Here is a 19,041-nt window from a genome sequence, read left to right on the forward strand (position 1 = left end):
TCCAGTTGGCTTCTTGAAGATAAATGTTAATGCTACTGTTGATTCTTCATTGGCTTCTGTTGGGTTGGTTGTGAGAGATCACTCAGGGTCTTTCCTCTTTGCTCGAGCCTGAAAAATTAACAAATGTGACCTTCCGTTAGAAGAGGCCTCTGCTTTCCTTGAGGGTCTTTCCTTTGCCTTTGTGTTAAACTGTTCTCTTTGTATCTTTGAAGGCGACGCTTTGTTCGTTGTCAACCTTCTGTTGGTGGATTGCAATGACCCACCGTGGAGACTTACCATGTGATTGTCACTTGCAGAGGTTTATTATCTTGCCTGCCCTTTAGTTCGGCCTCTCTTTGAGGCATTCCTGTACTTGATCTTTGATCCCTAAGTTCCTCTCTCAGGCTATTGTATCAAATTTATCCACCGAGCAAAGTTTAATGAAGTTGTGCCTTCGAGCTTCAAAAAAAAATAAAGACATGTACATTTATGAGGAGCAAATCGGGATTCGGCAAGTGACTTTGGAATCATCTTTTTACAAGTTTGAACGTCCTTGGGAAAAAAAAATCTTCCTCTTTCTTTGGCCTATTTTTTTCTTTACAATTAATTAATCTATAAATATTAACAAACATACATTGAAGCTCTCGTTTTGGAAATGAAAAAAAGAAGAATACATAATAAAACATCATTTCTGGGGATCAAACCTGGGTCGCCCGCATGACAGGCAAGAATACTCACCACTACACTATAACGATTTGGCTACTCAATGAGTGCACTTAACCGAATAAGAATTTTCTAGAAAAAACTTATCCAAATAATTGTATTTATTCGGATAAATAATTTACCAAAAAACAAACGGAACCTAAATAAAATAATCCACTGTGAAATAGACAAAAGAACTTAACCCCAAATTTACCGCACTTCAAGTTTCAACCATAGAATGTATTAAAACCTTTCTAAATTTCTGTTTCTAACTGAACTCCATGCTTCTACACTACATTCTTTTTGCTACTTACACTAGATGTTATCTTATGATATATTGCTACGAGTACCAGAATTTTTTATTTACTCTTCCTATATTTTCAAACACTGATTGGGCAAGCGATTCAGACAACCAAATACAAACTAGTGGTTTCACTAATTTTCAAGTTGTGGACTTGGTCAGGACAACCAAATTTTGGTTGCTTTGTCAAAAATCAAACCCCCGGCTAGCTCTATTAAACATCAATGGAAACTGCGCTGCTACAAGAAAAGATAAGAGTAACCAACGAAATACTTTTACTACAGAATGGCTTGTCCTTTTCAATCCCAATTTTTAACTTAGGTTTTGAGTTTTCATTAAGGTCCGTTTGTTTTTTAGTATGTTATTTATTCGGGTAAATGCACTTATACGGTTAAGTCTTTCCTTTTATTTTTCATGTAAATAAGCTAATGGCCATTTTAACCATAAAAATCCAATAATAAAAGGGGGATTTTTGTCCCGTTCAAGTATTGGAAACTTTCCCCCAGTTGGAAAATTTATTTACCCACATAGGAGATGGGTATCACTTCCCCCCTCCAGGTAAGTGATACCTAAGAACCCCCCTCCTCCAAATAAGTGATACCCAGAAAAATAAAATAAAGAATACGGGTTTCTTGGTTTCCCCTCTCAAAATCCCCAAAAAAAAGGTCTCTTAAAATGCAACATAACCAACGTCTCTATCAAGGATCAATGTTTGTGTATCCCATAAAAAGTTAATAATGCAGGTGGTAACGTCCAAAAAGTTTCCATAATGTCCTATATATCAGCATTTCTCTCCTGTCAGACACATTCTTTTTCCTTTACTCAACCAAATAAAAAATGTTCATTCCAAATGCCCACCCACAGGCATCAGGATCAAAATGTTAATGTATCAGGGATGAAACTTGTAATTGGAGTTGAACCTGAGGTGGTTAAGCATAGACAAGTATTTTGGGTTCTGGTACTTGATTGGAGTCTTTTATTATCATTGTTTCCTGAGAAGTAATAATTTCGAGTGTCTAAATGTTGTAGCTGCTTCAAGATGGGGACATAATAAACAACGGTCCAGCCAAAGTCTTCAAACTTCTGAACCTCAATGGTTACTCTTCGAAAACTATTCATGGAGAACTAGGCCTTCATTGGAGCATAGTTGGAATTGGAATTGGAATCGGAATCGGAATCAGAATGGTTTATTCCTTTTACATGTTTGGTTCAGTTTAGAATTGGAATTGGTTGGAATGGATTCTCATTCCTAGGGAAGGGGGAGGGAATGGTCATTCCCTCATATGGAGGAATGCCATTCCACCAAGAATAGAAATGGGATTCCTATTCCACTCAAACAAATAATTGGAATCAAAATGAATTCTAGACCCCTACTGCCACAAACCAAACAGAAACTTATAATTCAATGCAGTTGCATTGACCACAACCGAAGTTGCAAGAACGTTGTCAAAGAAGACACAGAAATGATAGAGAATTGTTGTCTTTGAGTTTATCTACTATCCATTTTCCTTCTGGCCGCATTTGAATGCAGTGGAAAAATCCACCATGTAAAAGTCAGTTGATGAAAAAATCCATCGTGTAAAAGTGCATTGATTTAAAACTATTGGACCATTGGGAATTTTTAAGTGAGAATGAATGTAAAAGTACATCAATTTTATCAATATATCATTTACATCGATTATCAATGTAAAAGTTAGCAAAAAAAAACATGATTACATAGATTTTTTATGTAAGTTTTACATGGAAAACAAACAGCTGCAAAAGTGGATAGGGTGTAGAATTTTACACCGGCCCACTTTTACACCGAAAACAAACGAGTATAAATGTGAACTAGCAGTTGAATTTTATGTCGATTCATATTTACACCTCAATCAAACACAACCTCTGGAATTTCCTTTAGAAATTTGAATTTTTAAACCATTCAACTGTTAACCAGACACCAAGGTAGTATAGGCTTCTTTTAGGGACTTCCTTAGCAGCTATTTACCCATATATATTTTGAGCTCTTCTCACTCTCACAGAGTTTGTTTGTTCTTCAGGAAATTGAATTTTGGCTTTCAGCTTCATAATCATGCTTGCACTATCATAATGGAGTTGCCACTAAGCTTGATACAGCAAAAGTATCATATCACATATTGTAGTTTCTAATTCTCTGGTCGTGAATGGAATTTATTGTCTTGTTGCAGCATTTGAGAGTAGGATCTCTGAGTTGAGAATCTGGGCAATCAATTCTCATGAAAATTGGAGGTTGTTACTTTCTTTTGCTATCATATCAATAGCTTTTGCAAGAGAAATCTGACCATTTAATTAATTAGTTGCCTTGTGATTGAATGTAGACTAACCATTTATTCAGTAATGTTAAGGCCTTCTATAAATCCTGTTATCTTGTAAGATCTCTGTGGAACATTATGAAGATTCAAATTTGTTTAGTTGCACAGAAATAGTTTAATCAGGAAATTAAAAGCATCAACCATCTCAATTTGCAATTTCCATGCTTTTTTTAAGTTCTATGTGAACGACCTATATAACATGGTATCCAAAAAAATGCATCTTATTTATTTTGGAAAACTTTAATACAACAGGTCAAAACCTCAACCAATAGCAGCTGCTAGATATATCTATAATGGCTCCAGATTACAGTTTCAAGTGTGAAGCTCTCTAACCATTATTGGGAAATTACCGTGCTGTAACTTGACCTAGAATTTTGTGTTGTCATCAACATAGTCAACCAATAGCTAAAGCAAGTGATTGATAAAGTGTTTATTATATTTAAAAGCAAGTGAGGTATAGAGCAAAAGTTGTAACATTTCAGAGAAAATATAATGAGTATATATTCATATTCAATCAACTCTATAATCAAATCATTACAAGAAAAAAAAAAACGCTATATAATCTATACTACTATTAAAAGTGTGAGTGAGAGTGTAGAACTTTTGTTTGACTAAATTACAATTTTTGAATATTGTCTTTGTCTAGTTGTAAGGACATAAATGTAATTTGAATAATCACTTTTTTCCTTATTGAAATCCCTCTCATTAATTCTTATATTCAAGGCATTAACTCCCAACATTCATTGAAATATATTTTTGAGTAAAATACCCTTATTTTTTAGTTTGGTCCATCTATAATTGTGAGAGCACAAAGTTTAATTTGAAAACTACTACATTTATTTTCACTCAATTCCCTCTCATTATGAATTATTATTAAGTCATAAAAGTGTGAATGAGAGTGTGAAACTTTTAATTAATTAAAATATCCCAATGTTTGAATTTGGTTCATGTCTAATTGTAAAGACAGAAATGTACTTTGAATAACCACTTTTCTCCTTATTCAAATCCCTCTCATTAATTCTTATATATATTTAAGGTATTAACTCCCATTAACATTTATTAAATTTTGTTCTTGACTAGAATACCCCAATTTTTGAATTTGGTTACTCTCTAATTGTGAGGGCATAAAATGTAATTGAACTATTACATTTCTCTTCATTAAATTCCCTCATCAAATCTTATATTTAGGGTTTTAACTCCCATTCTTTAATTAATCTTATATTTAAACTATTCTTTTAACAAAATATATAAAAAAAAATCTATCAATTAGATCTACATCCAATACATTTATCGATATGAAATAAATAATTTTTAAATCGACAAAAAAATGAAATCGTTTTTCCATCCTGGTGGCAAGTAAGTAATTCAATTATCTGGGTTAAGTAGGTCAATCTATGATGTTATAATAAAATAAAAAATTAAAACAAAAACAAATAAATAAATATAAAAATAGGGAACACACACACACAAACACACACACGCACACACACACACACACACACACACACACATATATATATTAATCATATTAAAAAATAAGTGTGATAAAACCAATCCAAAAATAAAAATTATTTTTGTGGTGGTAGGTCAAAAAATTCAACCTTTGAAGTCAAATGTGTCAACCCTTGATATCATAATTAAATAAAAAATAAAAAAAGGTAAAAACAAAAAACTATTATATAATAAAAAAATGTAAAAACCATTTAGACACCTACCTAATATTTTATATTAATCATATTAGAAAAATAAGTATGATAAATAATAGTTGCCTTATTGATATATGTTGGAAATAAAATATAAAACTTCAAACAAACCCAAAAATGAAATTGTTTTCCTGATGGGGGTCAACAGTTCAACCTTTTGGATCATATGTGTGAACCATTGATCTCATATAAATAATAAAAATTAAAAAAAGATAAAAATATGAAAATATAGAAACTCTATAGAAAACATTTGAACAAATCCATAAAATACAAAAATCAAAACTAACCCACAAGTATATAAATTATTATGTAGAAAACATTTAGATATATCTCTAATATTTTATATTAATGAACCATATATACTAAAGAAAAATAAATGTGATAAATAATAATAATTTATAGACAAAAACATAGAAAGTATAATTTGAAAACATATTATATATACTATCGTCATCACCATCATAAAAAATTGCAACGTGAAAATCACCTACCACACTTACTAGTCAAATAAGCTCAAGAAGATTGCTCCACCAGTTGCCACAAACTACAGAAAACATTAATGTAGATGCTGCAACAAACAACGGGCCTAGATAATTTAATGACACTAGAGTTTCTAGCATTGCAGATATAGTGAGGGAGGTGTTGAATTGTAGATTGAGTGTACCAATTCCCTTTTATAATCGTAATAAAAATGGGAAATGTATCTTTACGATATCTTTCTGCTATTAATAAAATTGCAATTCATATCTTTAAGATATCAAACCAGCAAATTAAAAAAGAAAAATTGATAATTACAATGAAATGAGTAAGTGGAAACAGGAAAAACAAATGATGTACATTTATAAGAACGTAAAAGCAGCTCAATAGTGATGGGATAGGGGACATGTAAAATAGGACCAAAAAATTCTAAACATAGTGATTATCCAGACTTTTTTTTTTTTTTTTTGGGGGGGGGGGGGGGAAGGAAAAAAAAGGAAATTTGTGGAGTACCCCCCAATTGTCAAAGCAGAATCAAGAACTGAAAAAACCGAAAGACGAAATTCTATCTTGATCTGGCTTCATAATTTCAACTGATCTTGTTCCCCAAGGCCCCGCCCGAATCACAAAATTTTACTGGCACATTTTTTTTTTATAAAATTTGTTCTTTGCTGCCCTAACTTACCAACTGAAAGTCTTCTTTAGAGAAGATATATAACATGTAATTATTTAGGATTAGTCATTGCAGACCTAAAAACACTGACTCCATTAGGAATCGCAATGGGGCAGGGTGGCAATGGCTTCCCATCACCATCCCTTTGAAAATCTCTATCTCCGTCCCCATGGGATCCTCACTCGTGATTTTTTTTATGATGTTAATTATTTTTTTGTCATTTTTTATTTCATTTAAAAAAATAAATAAAATAGTTAAAATCTATAATCCTATATAAAAAAGACTCAAATATATTCAATCATATTTTTAAAAATATTAATATATATATATATAGATACATGCATACATAAGTAGGGATTCCCATCAAACTGGGATCGAGGGGCCGTGGGGTGGGGAGTACTCTCCTTGTCCTTGAGGGGGGAAAATCATCTCCACCCTGGATCATTCGGGACAGATCCCCCAGGAATAAGAGAAATGGGGAGAAAATTGCCATCATTGTTCCTAGAACTAAGTTTTGATAGAGTGTATTTATCCAAGTTGCGATTGACTCTTAGAGCTAAGTTTTGATGAGGTGAAACAGTCTACATATGAAAAATGTTAAACGACGTTTTCCATGACTAATATGTTAAGCTAAATTCCATAACTAATATGTTAAGCTCAAGTGTCAAACTCTCACCATGGGTTTGATAACATTACTTTTTTAAAAGAAAAATAAATTTCCTAAACTAAAACAAATATACGGCATTTATGTTGTTTGCATATGATATTCAAGATGGTTTTCTTTTCATATTTACCACCATTGGACCCCTAATCCTCTTGATATTTCACCACCAGCTTTTGTAGGAGTTGAGGTTTTTCAACTTCCAAACTTTGATATATTGATGCATCATCAACTAGTAAATTTCTTCCCTATTTGACAAAGTTCATGATATATCTCTTCCTACATCCTCTGTTGTTTTACTTTTATTTCAATAATAATTACTTGTTGAGGAACCATGTAAAATAGTTCCACATACAATGAGTGAGTTCGGCCAAGATGATATTTCATTCTCTTAACACCTCAAGCATTTTTTTTCTATTTCTTTTATTCAAAAATTGCATGTAGGATCCTTACAATTCCCATCTTTAAAATTCAAAACAACTAAATAAATTAAAAATTTTAAAAATGAAAATTTGAAGGGCTAATGGATGAAAACCACTAAATAAAAAGGTGGGGTTATTTATTACTTATATGACCATTAACCCAAAATAAAAATATATGGATTGTAAGGTAAACATGTGGCAAATTCAGTTAGCCGCCCTATCAGATAGATGGCTTGCATGGACCACAGAATCTTTTCTATGTGAGAGAAATAGTGAAGTTCTTGTAAATAAACTTCCTACTTAAGAAACTTAATTTGTTCCTAGAGACTTTTAGATTTGACCAGTATGTAGTGGGATCCTGTTTGCTATAGAGTGTATTAGCAAAATCTTTCTAGGTTTTTGTGCCTCAAGTTGTCCACCCTTGTATTTTTCCAAGCTGGCACTTGCTTGGGATAAGGATAATTAAAAGCAAATTACCACGTGGCTATGGTTTGATCTGGCAAAAACTGAAAGTGGAAATTCATTGGGGAGCAATGTTGTTAAGAGCACTTGCACAAGCAAAGCCACTTACCCCAAGAGCTCTCAACCGTCCGATCTTTTCCCATATTGGGGTTGGTATTTGGGTAGGATCACTGACAGCCCTGTTATTAGGGTTGAAAATAATGGAGGGTTCCGATGAAAATAACAAACATATTATATATGGTTGAGAGCTGCATCATGCAGTTACTCTGCATGGCTGTCTCTATAATTATGTCTTTTTTCACTCATGGTGTCCACCCTACAAAGCTCCTAAGCAAGTGTTCTCTGCAACAAAACCCTATTTATTATTAGCCAGAACGTTAATTATAAACAAAATCATAACGCCAGCTTACATCTCCGTAATTCTGTTTTCTTATGAATAATGAATTAATATTTTTACACAAAATAATTAATCTTTCTGCCAAAAGAAGCCGTTACAGATGAAAAATCCTCCAGCTCTGTCTATAAATCAGGTTGTCACCGTCTACCTTCTCCCACCGCCGCAGCTCAGCCCATATCAGACGCCATCAAAGCTCTCTTTCCGTCTCCGGCCGTCTCCCTCACCAGGCTGCAGTTCAGCCGGCATGCATACTGACCACTACACCCAAGAAATGGCTGAGAACGTCGACAGAATAAGTGACTTAATTGATCCCATCCTCGTTTTAGTTCTCTCTTCGCTGCCCAGTAAGCATGCTGTAAGAACCAGCGTGCTGTCCAAGAGGTGGAGACACCTTTGGGCCGAGATCCCTTATCTGGATTTCGAAGAGAGCCTCTTCATCGATAACCAGATTCCTCCACCTCCATGCATCACGTCACTTCCATGGCTGATGCATGTGAGGAATGAAGGAAGAAGAAGGTTTGTTGCTTTCGTCCATCGGATGCTCCTCCTGTACAAAGGTAAAACGATATTCAGATTCAGACTTCGATTTTGTTACGACGGTGAGCATGTCAACAATATCACTCAGTGGATTGGGTTCGCAATCGCAAAACAAGTCCAAGAGCTTGATCTAGATTTCTCAGGGGCAGGCTTGGCGCAAGACTCTCGAACTGGGTACCGTCGTTACGAGCTGCCCAACTATCTCTTTTGTTATACATCCTGTAGTGTTCTGAAGCTGAATTTTTGCCAATTCAAACCATTCTCGTTCAAGATTTTCTCTTTGCTCAGGATGCTATCCCTGATACGTATCGAATTGAGCTCAGAGCTGCTCCTTAGAGTGCTGACAAATTGCTCAGTCTTGGAGACTCTGCATCTTGAGAAGTGCCATGGTTTAAGTCATCTCAAGATTTCCGATTCAAATTTGCGCCTTGAAAGCCTGAGAATACACGATTGTAGGCCACTTTCTCAGGGTGTTGACATTTGTGCCCCGAAGCTCCGGTCATTCAAGTACTTTGGCCATATAGTACGCTTTGGACCGGAGAAGATGTTGTCTCTGCATGAAGTAAGCCTTGATTTTGGGCTTCAGACTTTGCTTTACGACCAAGATCAGAAGCTGGGGAAACTTCTACTTCATCTGGATCATGTGAGGGTAATGTCGGTTTGTTCTTACTTGATTCAGGTAACTTAACTTTCTTGCTTTTTTCCTGTTTATCTTTATGGAAATTCTCACTGTCGTATAAGGGACTAGCTAGAATGAGGTTTATCACCAAGTGAAGTGGCTCAACTGAATGACTTATTGTTTTGCCTTTTTAATGAAGAAGTTATTAATTAGGGAGGTTGTGAACTCCTTAATGACTACTAAAACAATGAAATTGAATAGAAAATTAATGCTAGATTCTTTCAAGATAACGTCATCTTCTCTTGACTGCATTATCACTGCATCTAACCCCCTTCTTTCATGCAACATTGTCTCAAGGTTCTGCCTGCAGAGGGACAATGTCTACCAACTCCACTGTGTAATCTCCGGCATTTGACGTTGAACACCATGTTGGATAACCATGAGCTCCCAGGCATCAGTTTCTTGCTAAGGAGCTCCCCTAAACTGCAGAGCCTCTCAATAGAACTGGGACTTGGGCGCGAGATCAAGGTGCATTTCTTGCTAGCTAGCATATTACATATACCATTAATAATTGTCATAAATGCTCATTTTCACACTGTTTTTCTTCATATAATTATTTTCCTGTTAAAAACTTTAATGCATGAACTTGATTTTCCAGGGCTACAATCCACCACGTATGGACATGTCTTTGGTGGGTGGCGACTATTGGCAATCAGAGGAGCAACCATTTGGCTGCATACTAAACCATCTCGAGTTTGTAAGAATAAATTGGTTCACAGGAGCGGAGAATGAGATAAGTTTAGCAAGATACATTGTTAAGAATGCAATGGCCTTGAAAAAAATGATCATCCATATATGTCAGGATAGCACTTTGGACGAGATTAACTCAATGACTTCAAGGCTTAGCAGAGAAATTCTAGATTGCCCAAAAGCCTCTCCGGTTGCAGAACTATTAATTAATTAATCAACTGAAATGTTGACATTTTTGTACTTATATGGATAAATGAACTCTTATTGTATATCGTCAATAGGATACTTCTGTTACTTATGTGTAACAAAAACAATCCAAACCGTTGTTCTATAGCGCAGTTTCATTTTTTAAAGGTGTATGAATATCTTCATTTCACACATTTTGTTAACTCAATGTAAAATATGTAGATCAAACTGCTAAACCTAACCCGTAGGCTTTAGGGTTTGGTTCGGTTTTGGTTTCCAGTTTTTCAAAATACAGTAGTACCAGTTCAGTTTGAAAAATACCCTATGGTTCTATTAACTAAATTTTGAGCACCCCTGTGTTTTATACAATATTTTAATCACATTTACGTGGAAAAATAATGACGTACATGTCTAAGTGGCATATTAAATCGGTCATGGCAAAAGGTGAAAATGGGTTCAAATTCATTTATATAATAAAGAACTTCATTTGATATTGTACGTATGATGTATAAAGTTCTATGTACATGAGTTATACATTTTTTTTTTTTGGTTTTATTTTAAACACAGCACATGTTAAAGAACAAGACTTTTAGGTGGAGTTTTAGAACACACAACACTATAACATGCAGAACAGCACCAATGGTGTGGTGACTGGTGAATTCTAGATCTATATATGATTTTAAAACACACCATGGTGGGGCTAGACCTCACAATTTTTGTAGCCATATATATGACGAAGGGTAAAAGTGTTACACCAATTATTCATCGTTATGTGGACATGTAAGGCCACAAAGGATCACCTCGGCACCTTACATGGCAGCACCTTGGGTAAGTATCCACCAGTAGGGGTGTCAATGGACCGGTTTTGGGTTAGACCCGTCCAATCCAAAGGTGTTATGGATGGACCGTATGGTCTAAATAGTTGCATGAACTCGGACTAGTCCAAATTTAAGTGGACCATATATAATGTAGACCGAATTTGGACAAAGCTGCTGAATCAAAAGGTCCGGTTCCATTTCGTTTGAACTTTCTACAAAAGGTTTCTCTTTGGCGGCCAATATTCCTCGAATTCCGACAATACTTCCGATGACATTCTCCTCTCTCCAGTGGTCTATATTTAGTTGTTTTCTCTCGTCTCTCTCTCTCTCTAGCAAATAGCAATGGTGATCATCATTCCATCATTCTAGTGTTATTGGGCGACTGACGCCACTCCCCAGTCTCTCCTGTGATTATCTATCTCGTCTCTCTCTCTCTCTATCTAGCAGTAGACTCCTCGCTCATTCAGGTATTTCCTCTCTCCTTTATCATTCCAAACACTTTAGTTTTTGTATTGTTTTTTGTTTTGGTTTTAGCTTTTGTTCCTAAACTGGGAAAACTTGAATAGGTTTCAATGGAACCAAATCTAGTTCTTGATGCTCTGTTTTCTATATTGTACAGTTTCTATGCTCATATTATTTCCAATGCCAACATCAAAATAGGATATTTTCATCAGGATAAGATATTCCAAACACATTTATTTCTCTGTTTTTTAATTATGGAATAAGACACTAAATTAGACCTTTTTTTAGAATTTGTCACTAATAATAGGAATCTGGATACTGATCTTATGCTTGATTACATTTAATATTAGTCTCTCAGATGATAAAAAATGTTCAGTTGATCTAGTTACTAATCTCATTCTTGTTGACAAAATAGAATCAACTCTAGTTTAGTAGGCTTAAGTGATTAACTGCATCTCTAGTTTTGTGCCAATAAAGAGATGTTGAGGCTAATGTGTTTTTATGGTTTTGGTTGGACCCTATCCAAATCAAAACCAATTTGGATGGGTTGGATGGTCCAATAAGATAATATTGAATTGGACTAGTTCAAACTTAATGGATTTGGTTCATCTGTAATGGACTCATATCAGATTGATATGCCCTCAGCTCCAATCAGATTGATATACTTTTGGCATTTATTGTAAATGAATATAAAACATAATTGATTCGTGTTATATATGGTGTGTTTCTGTGTAATACCCTTAAAGTGGACACTTATGAGACTCGTGTTAGTTTAGAATCTTCAAAGCCATTGGATAGACCTGGGGAGGTTTATTCTGCCAAGGATGACACTAATGTGATGCCAAGTCGGTTGGAGTGGCTTGTCTCAGTTGTTAGGGTGAGAACTCAAGCACATGTAGTATGGGTTTGATTGAAACTCTAAACAGACCGTTTTCTAGTTATGCCTTGGACCTTGGAGACAGATGGGAAAAACTGAAAAGTTACACCTAACCCCTAGACTCGATTATGCTACTACACTAGGTGTTGGATTGAGTTATCTTTGATATGCCAATCAGTGAGATCCTTAGCGGGGGTCAAAACCTAGATATGTTGGGGCAGTCTAAGAATTCACCTGAGTGGGTGATCATAGTGACAGAATCAGCCCCTTTGTCGGACAAAGTGAATGATCGGGGACAACACTCTCTTTGGTGGAAACCCAAACTGCCGGCAATGGATTTCAAATGTGTTTGAAATTTGTTTTGCAATATATAAAAAAGGTTTGCAAAGGTTTTAATTCCCATGATCCATCCTGAGTAGAGAGTGTGACAATGAACCTTGCAATCGAGGGAGAGGTCCTCTCTTGTCGAGTAGTGTTTGATCATTATGGGTTAAGAGGTTAAGCGTAAGACCTTTTAAGGCTTTTACCTTATGGGCTAATCTCACTTAAGTCCATATTCCTTAGGCCTTCATAAGGTGGCTGGACCCAATGACCATTAGTGTTAATGTTGGGCTTTCTAAGAGCCCATACTGATGGGCTCAGGGGTTTACTGTATTCAGCAATGAATTTAGCCAGGCCTTGTAACAGAGGCTAAACTGAACCCATATGGCTTTTGTGAAGATCAATGTTAGGGTCTTGATAACTTAATGGGCCTAAAGCCCATTTCAAACTAGGTTAATTTAGTTAATTAAATATGGGCAAATTTGAGATTAGATTTTCTTATGGATCAGCAAGAGGATAAGATATGTCTTATCCACTTAAGAGTTCAGATCCAAATAAAAATTTGGATCAAAGAACCCTTTCCTAATAGGATTAGGAGGCTAATCCATAGAGTTTATAAATAGAAGGTGAAATCCTTCTATTAAACACTTTTTGCATATCCAGTTATTCTCTTTGTTCTTGCCGCCCTACCAAATTTGGTCTCCATAGTCTTGGACTGATCAAGAATTGTTCTTGATTCTAATTCTTGCTAGAAGAATCAGATCTGAAGTTGTGCTCACATCCCTTGCATGATCCTTCCTGAAGGATTGCAATTCTTGTTGAAGAATTGATTTACTGATCCTGCCTTATCCTAAGCTGTGTCATATTTAGTGGAGGTGAGATTTGGTGATCTCTTTAGGCGTGAACACCTACATTGGGAGCTACTTTCATGGATTTCGTATCAGGTATATCCCTCCCTTAATCTTGGTTACAGGTCTAGTCCGATTTGTTTCAAGAATGAACCTTGAAAAATGCAATTTTTCTAAAATAGGGAATATGATTCCTAAAAGGGAGAATTTTTTTTTTTTTTAAATTTCGCCCAACCACCCTGCATGGTTCGACCATCCATATGATGGATCTCCCTTCCCTTCAGAACCAATATCCAATCCATTGACATCCCTATTTGTAAACAATCTCATTGCCTTATGGAATCACTATTTCCCAATTACTATATTTGTTTGTTTTGTTTAATCTCTTTTAAATTCAATGCGAACAACTAAGCTTATTTACTATTTGATGAAGGATGATTTGACCCGACCTATGAAATGGCGACAGGTGGACGTCGACTCAGCGTAAGCGACAGCTCAGCATCGTGTTCCGATACGGTTAAGTAATAGGCCCATAAAGCAGCCCGCTATGTGGTAGCGAGGTAAAGGAGGGGCTCGCCACAATGCAAGCTCCGAGTTCCCCGAGCTACCTCAAGGGATATTCCGAGGACCAATTCTACTAAGGGTACTTCTGAAGTATTCAAAGTTCGTTACAGAGTAGCTCGCGAACGGGCCGCACAAGCTTCCCTTAGGAAGCTTCTAGTTAATAAGTCGTACCTGTCAGACTGGGCCACGTCCCTAACTGACGGCGCAGTCCCTGTCCTTTCGACAATCTGCGCCCACGTCTCTCAGTAGGCGGAGGCATGCCTGTCACTTTGGGATGTGTCACTCTCCCGAGTAAGGAGTACGTCCCAACAGCCACCTGCGCAGCCCTGGCAAGTAACGGGTGTGGCAGGGACCCAGTGGCGGTTATGCCCGATCTCGCAAGAGCACTCCTATAACAGCCCCCCAGGGTAGAAGAGAATGGCTCTCTTGAGACCTCTAATCTCGAGAATATAGTGATAAAACGCAACCTCCACTCTTAGCTTTCGTTTCTCTCTTTACTCCCCATACACAGTACTAACTTAAGCATCGGAGTATTCCCATCGGGCAAATCCCCGGGAATCCTTCCTTTCATCTTCTCAGGTGCCGGTCGTTGCCAGCGAGGAGCCAGTCAGTCGCCAACTAGGAGTGCCCGGATCGCACTTCAAAAGGCCTTCCCCTTTAAATTCTCAGTTACTTCTTCTTCCTTAAACACAACTCAGCGCTCATGGCTTCCCCTAGCAACGTCGGACGAAGCATAGAAATGGGTAACTCCAGGGAGCAACCCCAGTCTCCTACTGTCTGTATCGGGCAGTTCACCATCCCCCTCTCAGCGGACGGAATTCCCAGCTTGAACGTGCCTCTCACAATGGCACCTGTCATCGCCCCACTCCCCGCTACAGTCGGAACAACGTTCACTGAACCCTCGATTGTACCCCCAGCGGCTAGGCCGAACCAGCTGGACGACCTAATGCAGTGCATGAGGGCCATGCAGGCTCAAATGCAACAGTTCCAGCAACTTCAGCTCTATCAACAGTACGTGCTGCACCAGGTCTCCTAGTACCAGTACCAGCAGCAGTTCCCCCAGCTGCCCCAACCTCAGCTTCAACAGCCTCAACTCCAGCCTCAGCACCTGGCCCCACAGCAAGCCAGATCTCGCTGCCAGAGCGAGCACTTCGGCCGAGGAGAAGCCCCCCAAAATCCCCCAAAAAACCAGACCTCCCCCCTTGGCAGACGGGAGAGACCGGCTACCCCGATCTCGCCGCGGGTGGATAGGTCGGGGGGACCCCAGCTAGGCAGGTCAACGTCGCCCCGACAATCGAAGTTCGGAACCCCAATCCTCGAAAATCGGTTCGAGATCCTAGCAGCAGACTCTAAGCAGGCCCCTTATGTCCGCAGCCATCACCAGCAGACCGGGCTGCTCCCAGCGCAAACCATTCTGGACAGCGCGGAGGTGAGCAGCACTAACGTCGAGCCCACCAAGAAGCAGAGACGCCGCCGCCGAGTTCGCCGATCTGTCACCCGTGATTTGCCCGAGCTCATGGGCAAAGAAGAGGTAGGCTCGGCCGAAGCCAAGGCTCCACTCCTCTCGGTTCCATCCCCCCCTGTCCTCCGAACTCTTGGCAGTCCCAATGCCCAAGGATTTCAAGCTTCCCCCTCTTGACAAGTATAACGGGTCGTTCGACCCGAATGATCATGTAGACACCTTTCAGTCACAGATGCACTTGGCGCGAGCCAGTGAGTCATGCATGTGCGTGGCCTCCTCCACTACCTTCAGGGGAGCAGCATGCACGTGGTACCGGAACTTGGCGCCTGGATCAATAAGAAGCTGGGCGCAGTTCGCACAAGCCTTCACGTCCCACTTTGTCACCAGCAAGCGGTGCCCGCAGACTGAAGAAAGCATCTTCAACGTAGCCCAAAGAGAAGGAGAGTCCATCCGAAGTTATATCAAGCGGTTCAACGACGCTTGTATGCAGATACCGCGCCTGGACCCCGCCATACGCCTAGCAGCGGCCAAGAAAGGCGTGAAGCACAAGGAGTTCAAGTGGCATATGGTCGTCAACCAACCCGCAACCATAAACGAGTTCCTAAAGCTTGCGGATAAGTTCATAGCCACTGAAGAGGAGATCAACCAGAAGGGTGAGGGCGCACCCGAAAAATGGAAGAGAGAAGGGGAACCTCCCAGTCAAGAGGACACACGAAGAAAAAAGGAAATAGTCCGGGGTGCAAAGCCGGGTCAGTTGTTCCGGGCTCCTGCACCAGACCGGGCAAACTACACTCCACTGAACGCGAAGCGGGCCAAAATTCTGATGGCAATCAAGGACGCCCCGTACGTGAAGTGGTCGCCCCGTCTGAGGGGGAATCCCAATGAAAGAAATAAGAGTTTGTATTGCAGTTTGCACAAGGACCACGGTCACAGTACCGAGAGTTGTAAAAACCTCCGCGACGAGATAGAGGAGCTCATCCGTCACGGATATTTGAGAAACTTTGTACAAAATAATAATAATAATAATAATAATAATAATAATAATAGTAATAGAACAGGTCGGCAAGGGAAGCATGGTAAAGACGCCCCCGAGTCCGGTAGCAGGCCGGCCGAACAACCGCAGAGGCAGCCTCCAAAGGAGAGGCCAGTTCGGGGGACCATTCACATGATAGTGGGAGACTCAATCGTCGCGGGTTGTACTTCGGCGGCAGCTCAGATGTCGATTCGTGAGGTCACCCGGGAGGAGCAGAACCCCCCGAAGCGGCCGAGAATGGAAGAACCAATTTTCTTCACAGAGGACGATGCGCGAGGAGTCCATTACCCCCACAACAATGCGCTCGCAATAAAGCTGAGAATCAACGACTTTGAGGTTAGGCGTATACTCGTCGACTCGGGCAGCTCTGCCGACATACTCTTCAAAGTTGCATTTGACCAAATCCAGTTGCAGAGAAGCGACCTGAAGCCCGCAAACACTCCTTTGGGAGGCTTCAGCGGAGAAGAAGTCCGGCCCCTTGGGAAAATAACAGTACCTATAGAGATCGGCACATGGCCTTGCATGGTCAGGTTCGAACACAACTTCCTAGTGGTAGCGACCCCCTCTCCCTACAATGCCATAGTAGGTCGACCCATCACTCACGTCCTACGGGTGGTAGTCTCCACCTACCACTTGGTTATGAAGTTCCCAACAGACTTCGGTGTGGGGGTAGCGCGGGGCGACCAGCTTGAGTCCCGCAAGTGCTACATTGCCGCCCTAAAGAGGAAGACCAAGGTGGCCGGTGATCTTGAACTGGAACAACCCACGGAGCAAGGCGAAGAACGAGCTGCGCCCACAGAAGAAATAGTCGTGGTCCCGACCTCAACAGCAGACCCAGCTCGAACACTCCAGATCAGCGCTTCCGTCCAGGAGCCCCTACGATCCGAACTGGTAAGTTTTTTACTTCAAAATTTAGATATTTTTGCATGGTCTGCGGCAGAAATGCCTAGCATAGACCCCGAACTCATAACTCACAAGTTGAACATTGATCCTGTAGTTAGGCCCATTAGACAGAAGAAACGCAATCTAGCCTCGGAACGATGGAAAGCGGTCGACGAGGAAGTCGAGAAGCTCCTCGCAGCGGACTTCATAAGAGAAGTCCAATACCCGAGCTGAGTAGCCAACCCCGTCCTGGTAAAGAAGGCCAACGGCAAGTGGCGCATGTGCGTCGACTACACCGACCTGAACCGGGCTTGCCCAAAAGACTGCTTCCCACTCCCCAGAATCGACCGTTTGGTGGACGCGACCTCAGGGCATGAATTGCTAAGTTTCTTGGATGCCTACTCGGGCTATAACCAGATCAAGATGGACCCGACAGACAAAGAAAAGACTGCCTTCATCACTGAATTCGGTCTGTACTGTTACAAGGTTATGCCCTTCGGGTTGAAAAACGCAGGGGCAACCTTTCAAAGGCTTGTAAATAAATTGTTTGTGCCGTCAATCGGCAGAAAAGTAGAATGCTATGTAGATGATATGGTCGTCAAAACCCAATCCTCACATGAATTAATACAAGACTTGCATTCTGTTTTTGAAATTTTGCGTAAGTTTAATATGAGATTGAATCCAAACAAGTGTGTGTTCGGTGTAACCTTGGGTAAGTTCCTAGGATACATCGTTAACCGAAGCGGCATTGAAGCCAACCCAGATAAGGTTAAGGCCATCTTGGACATGAAACCACCCCGGAAACCGAGGGAGGTTCAGAGGTTGAACGGCCGCATAGCCGCCCTAAGCCGTTTCATGTCTAAGTCGGCGGGCCGCTGCCTGCCGTTCTTCAAGGCAGTAAAGGGCAAAGGGTTCGAGTGGACCCAAGATTGCCAGCTCGCGCTCGACGAGCTCAAGGAATACCTTACTAGCGTGCCAACCCTAACCCAGCCCGACAAGGGCAATGTTTTAGAACTCTACCTCTCAGCAGACGACGAGGTGGTTAGTTCGGTACTAATAAAGGAAGTAGATCGGGTCCAACGACCCATCTATTATGTTAGTAAAGTATTGCAGGGAGCAGAAACAAGATACCCAGAGATGGAAAAGCTAGCATACGCATTGATAATTGCAGCTCGGAAGCTCCGCCCGTACTTCCAAGCTCATACTATTATCGTCCTTACCGACAAACATCTGAGGCAAGTATTGCTTAAGCTCGAGGTCTCCGGTCGGTTGACGAAGTGGGCCATTGAGCTCAGCAAGTACGACCTTCAGTACAAGCCGCAAACTGCCATTAAGTGAAGGGATGAGAGATCCATCCTATGGACACCCAAAGATTGCGGAATAAGGGGCGAATTTCAAAAATTTTATCTCTCCCTTCAACTGGGAATCGTATTCCCCATTTAGAAAATCATATTTTCAAGGATCAATCTTGAACCATAAACTGAACCAGATCTGAACCAAAAGGAGTGGGAGAGGATTATACCTGATACGGAGAAATACTATCTCCCAATGGAGGTGTTCACGCCCAAGGAAGGA

At 39.8% G+C, this 19,041-nt stretch overlaps 1 protein-coding gene and 1 pseudogene across 1 annotated transcript; one reads left to right on the forward strand and one right to left on the reverse strand.

The window, feature by feature from the left end:
- Positions 1 to 1,687: 1,687 nt before the first annotated feature.
- On the reverse strand, positions 1,688 to 3,698 carry LOC104612299 (putative galacturonosyltransferase 10; annotated as a pseudogene).
- Positions 3,699 to 8,207: 4,509 nt separating this feature from the next.
- LOC104612298 (putative F-box protein At1g49610) lies at positions 8,208 to 10,318 on the forward strand. The gene is made up of 4 exons (XM_010279680.1): positions 8,208 to 9,323; positions 9,621 to 9,791; positions 9,922 to 10,203; positions 10,295 to 10,318. Exons 1-4 carry the CDS (start codon positions 8,208 to 8,210, stop codon positions 10,316 to 10,318), a joined length of 1,593 nt encoding a protein of 530 aa, XP_010277982.1.
- The last annotated feature ends 8,723 nt before the right edge of the window (positions 10,319 to 19,041 follow it).

This window comes from Nelumbo nucifera, chromosome 1 (assembly GCF_055504915.1).
Source record: "Nelumbo nucifera cultivar China Antique chromosome 1, China Antique-T2T, whole genome shotgun sequence".
Taxonomy (NCBI): domain Eukaryota; kingdom Viridiplantae; phylum Streptophyta; class Magnoliopsida; order Proteales; family Nelumbonaceae; genus Nelumbo; species Nelumbo nucifera.

Bases quoted from the DNA above. Each gene is read 5' to 3' on its own strand.
- LOC104612298 (XM_010279680.1), top strand. From the start codon at position 8,208: ATGAAAAATCCTCCAGCTCTGTCTATAAATCAGGTTGTCACCGTCTAC. The intron at 9,324-9,620 runs GTAACTTAACTT...CATTGTCTCAAG, and splicing joins TTTGTTCTTACTTGATTCAG to GTTCTGCCTGCAGAGGGACA. The intron at 10,204-10,294 runs GTTGCAGAACTA...TATCGTCAATAG, and splicing joins ATTGCCCAAAAGCCTCTCCG to GATACTTCTGTTACTTATGT.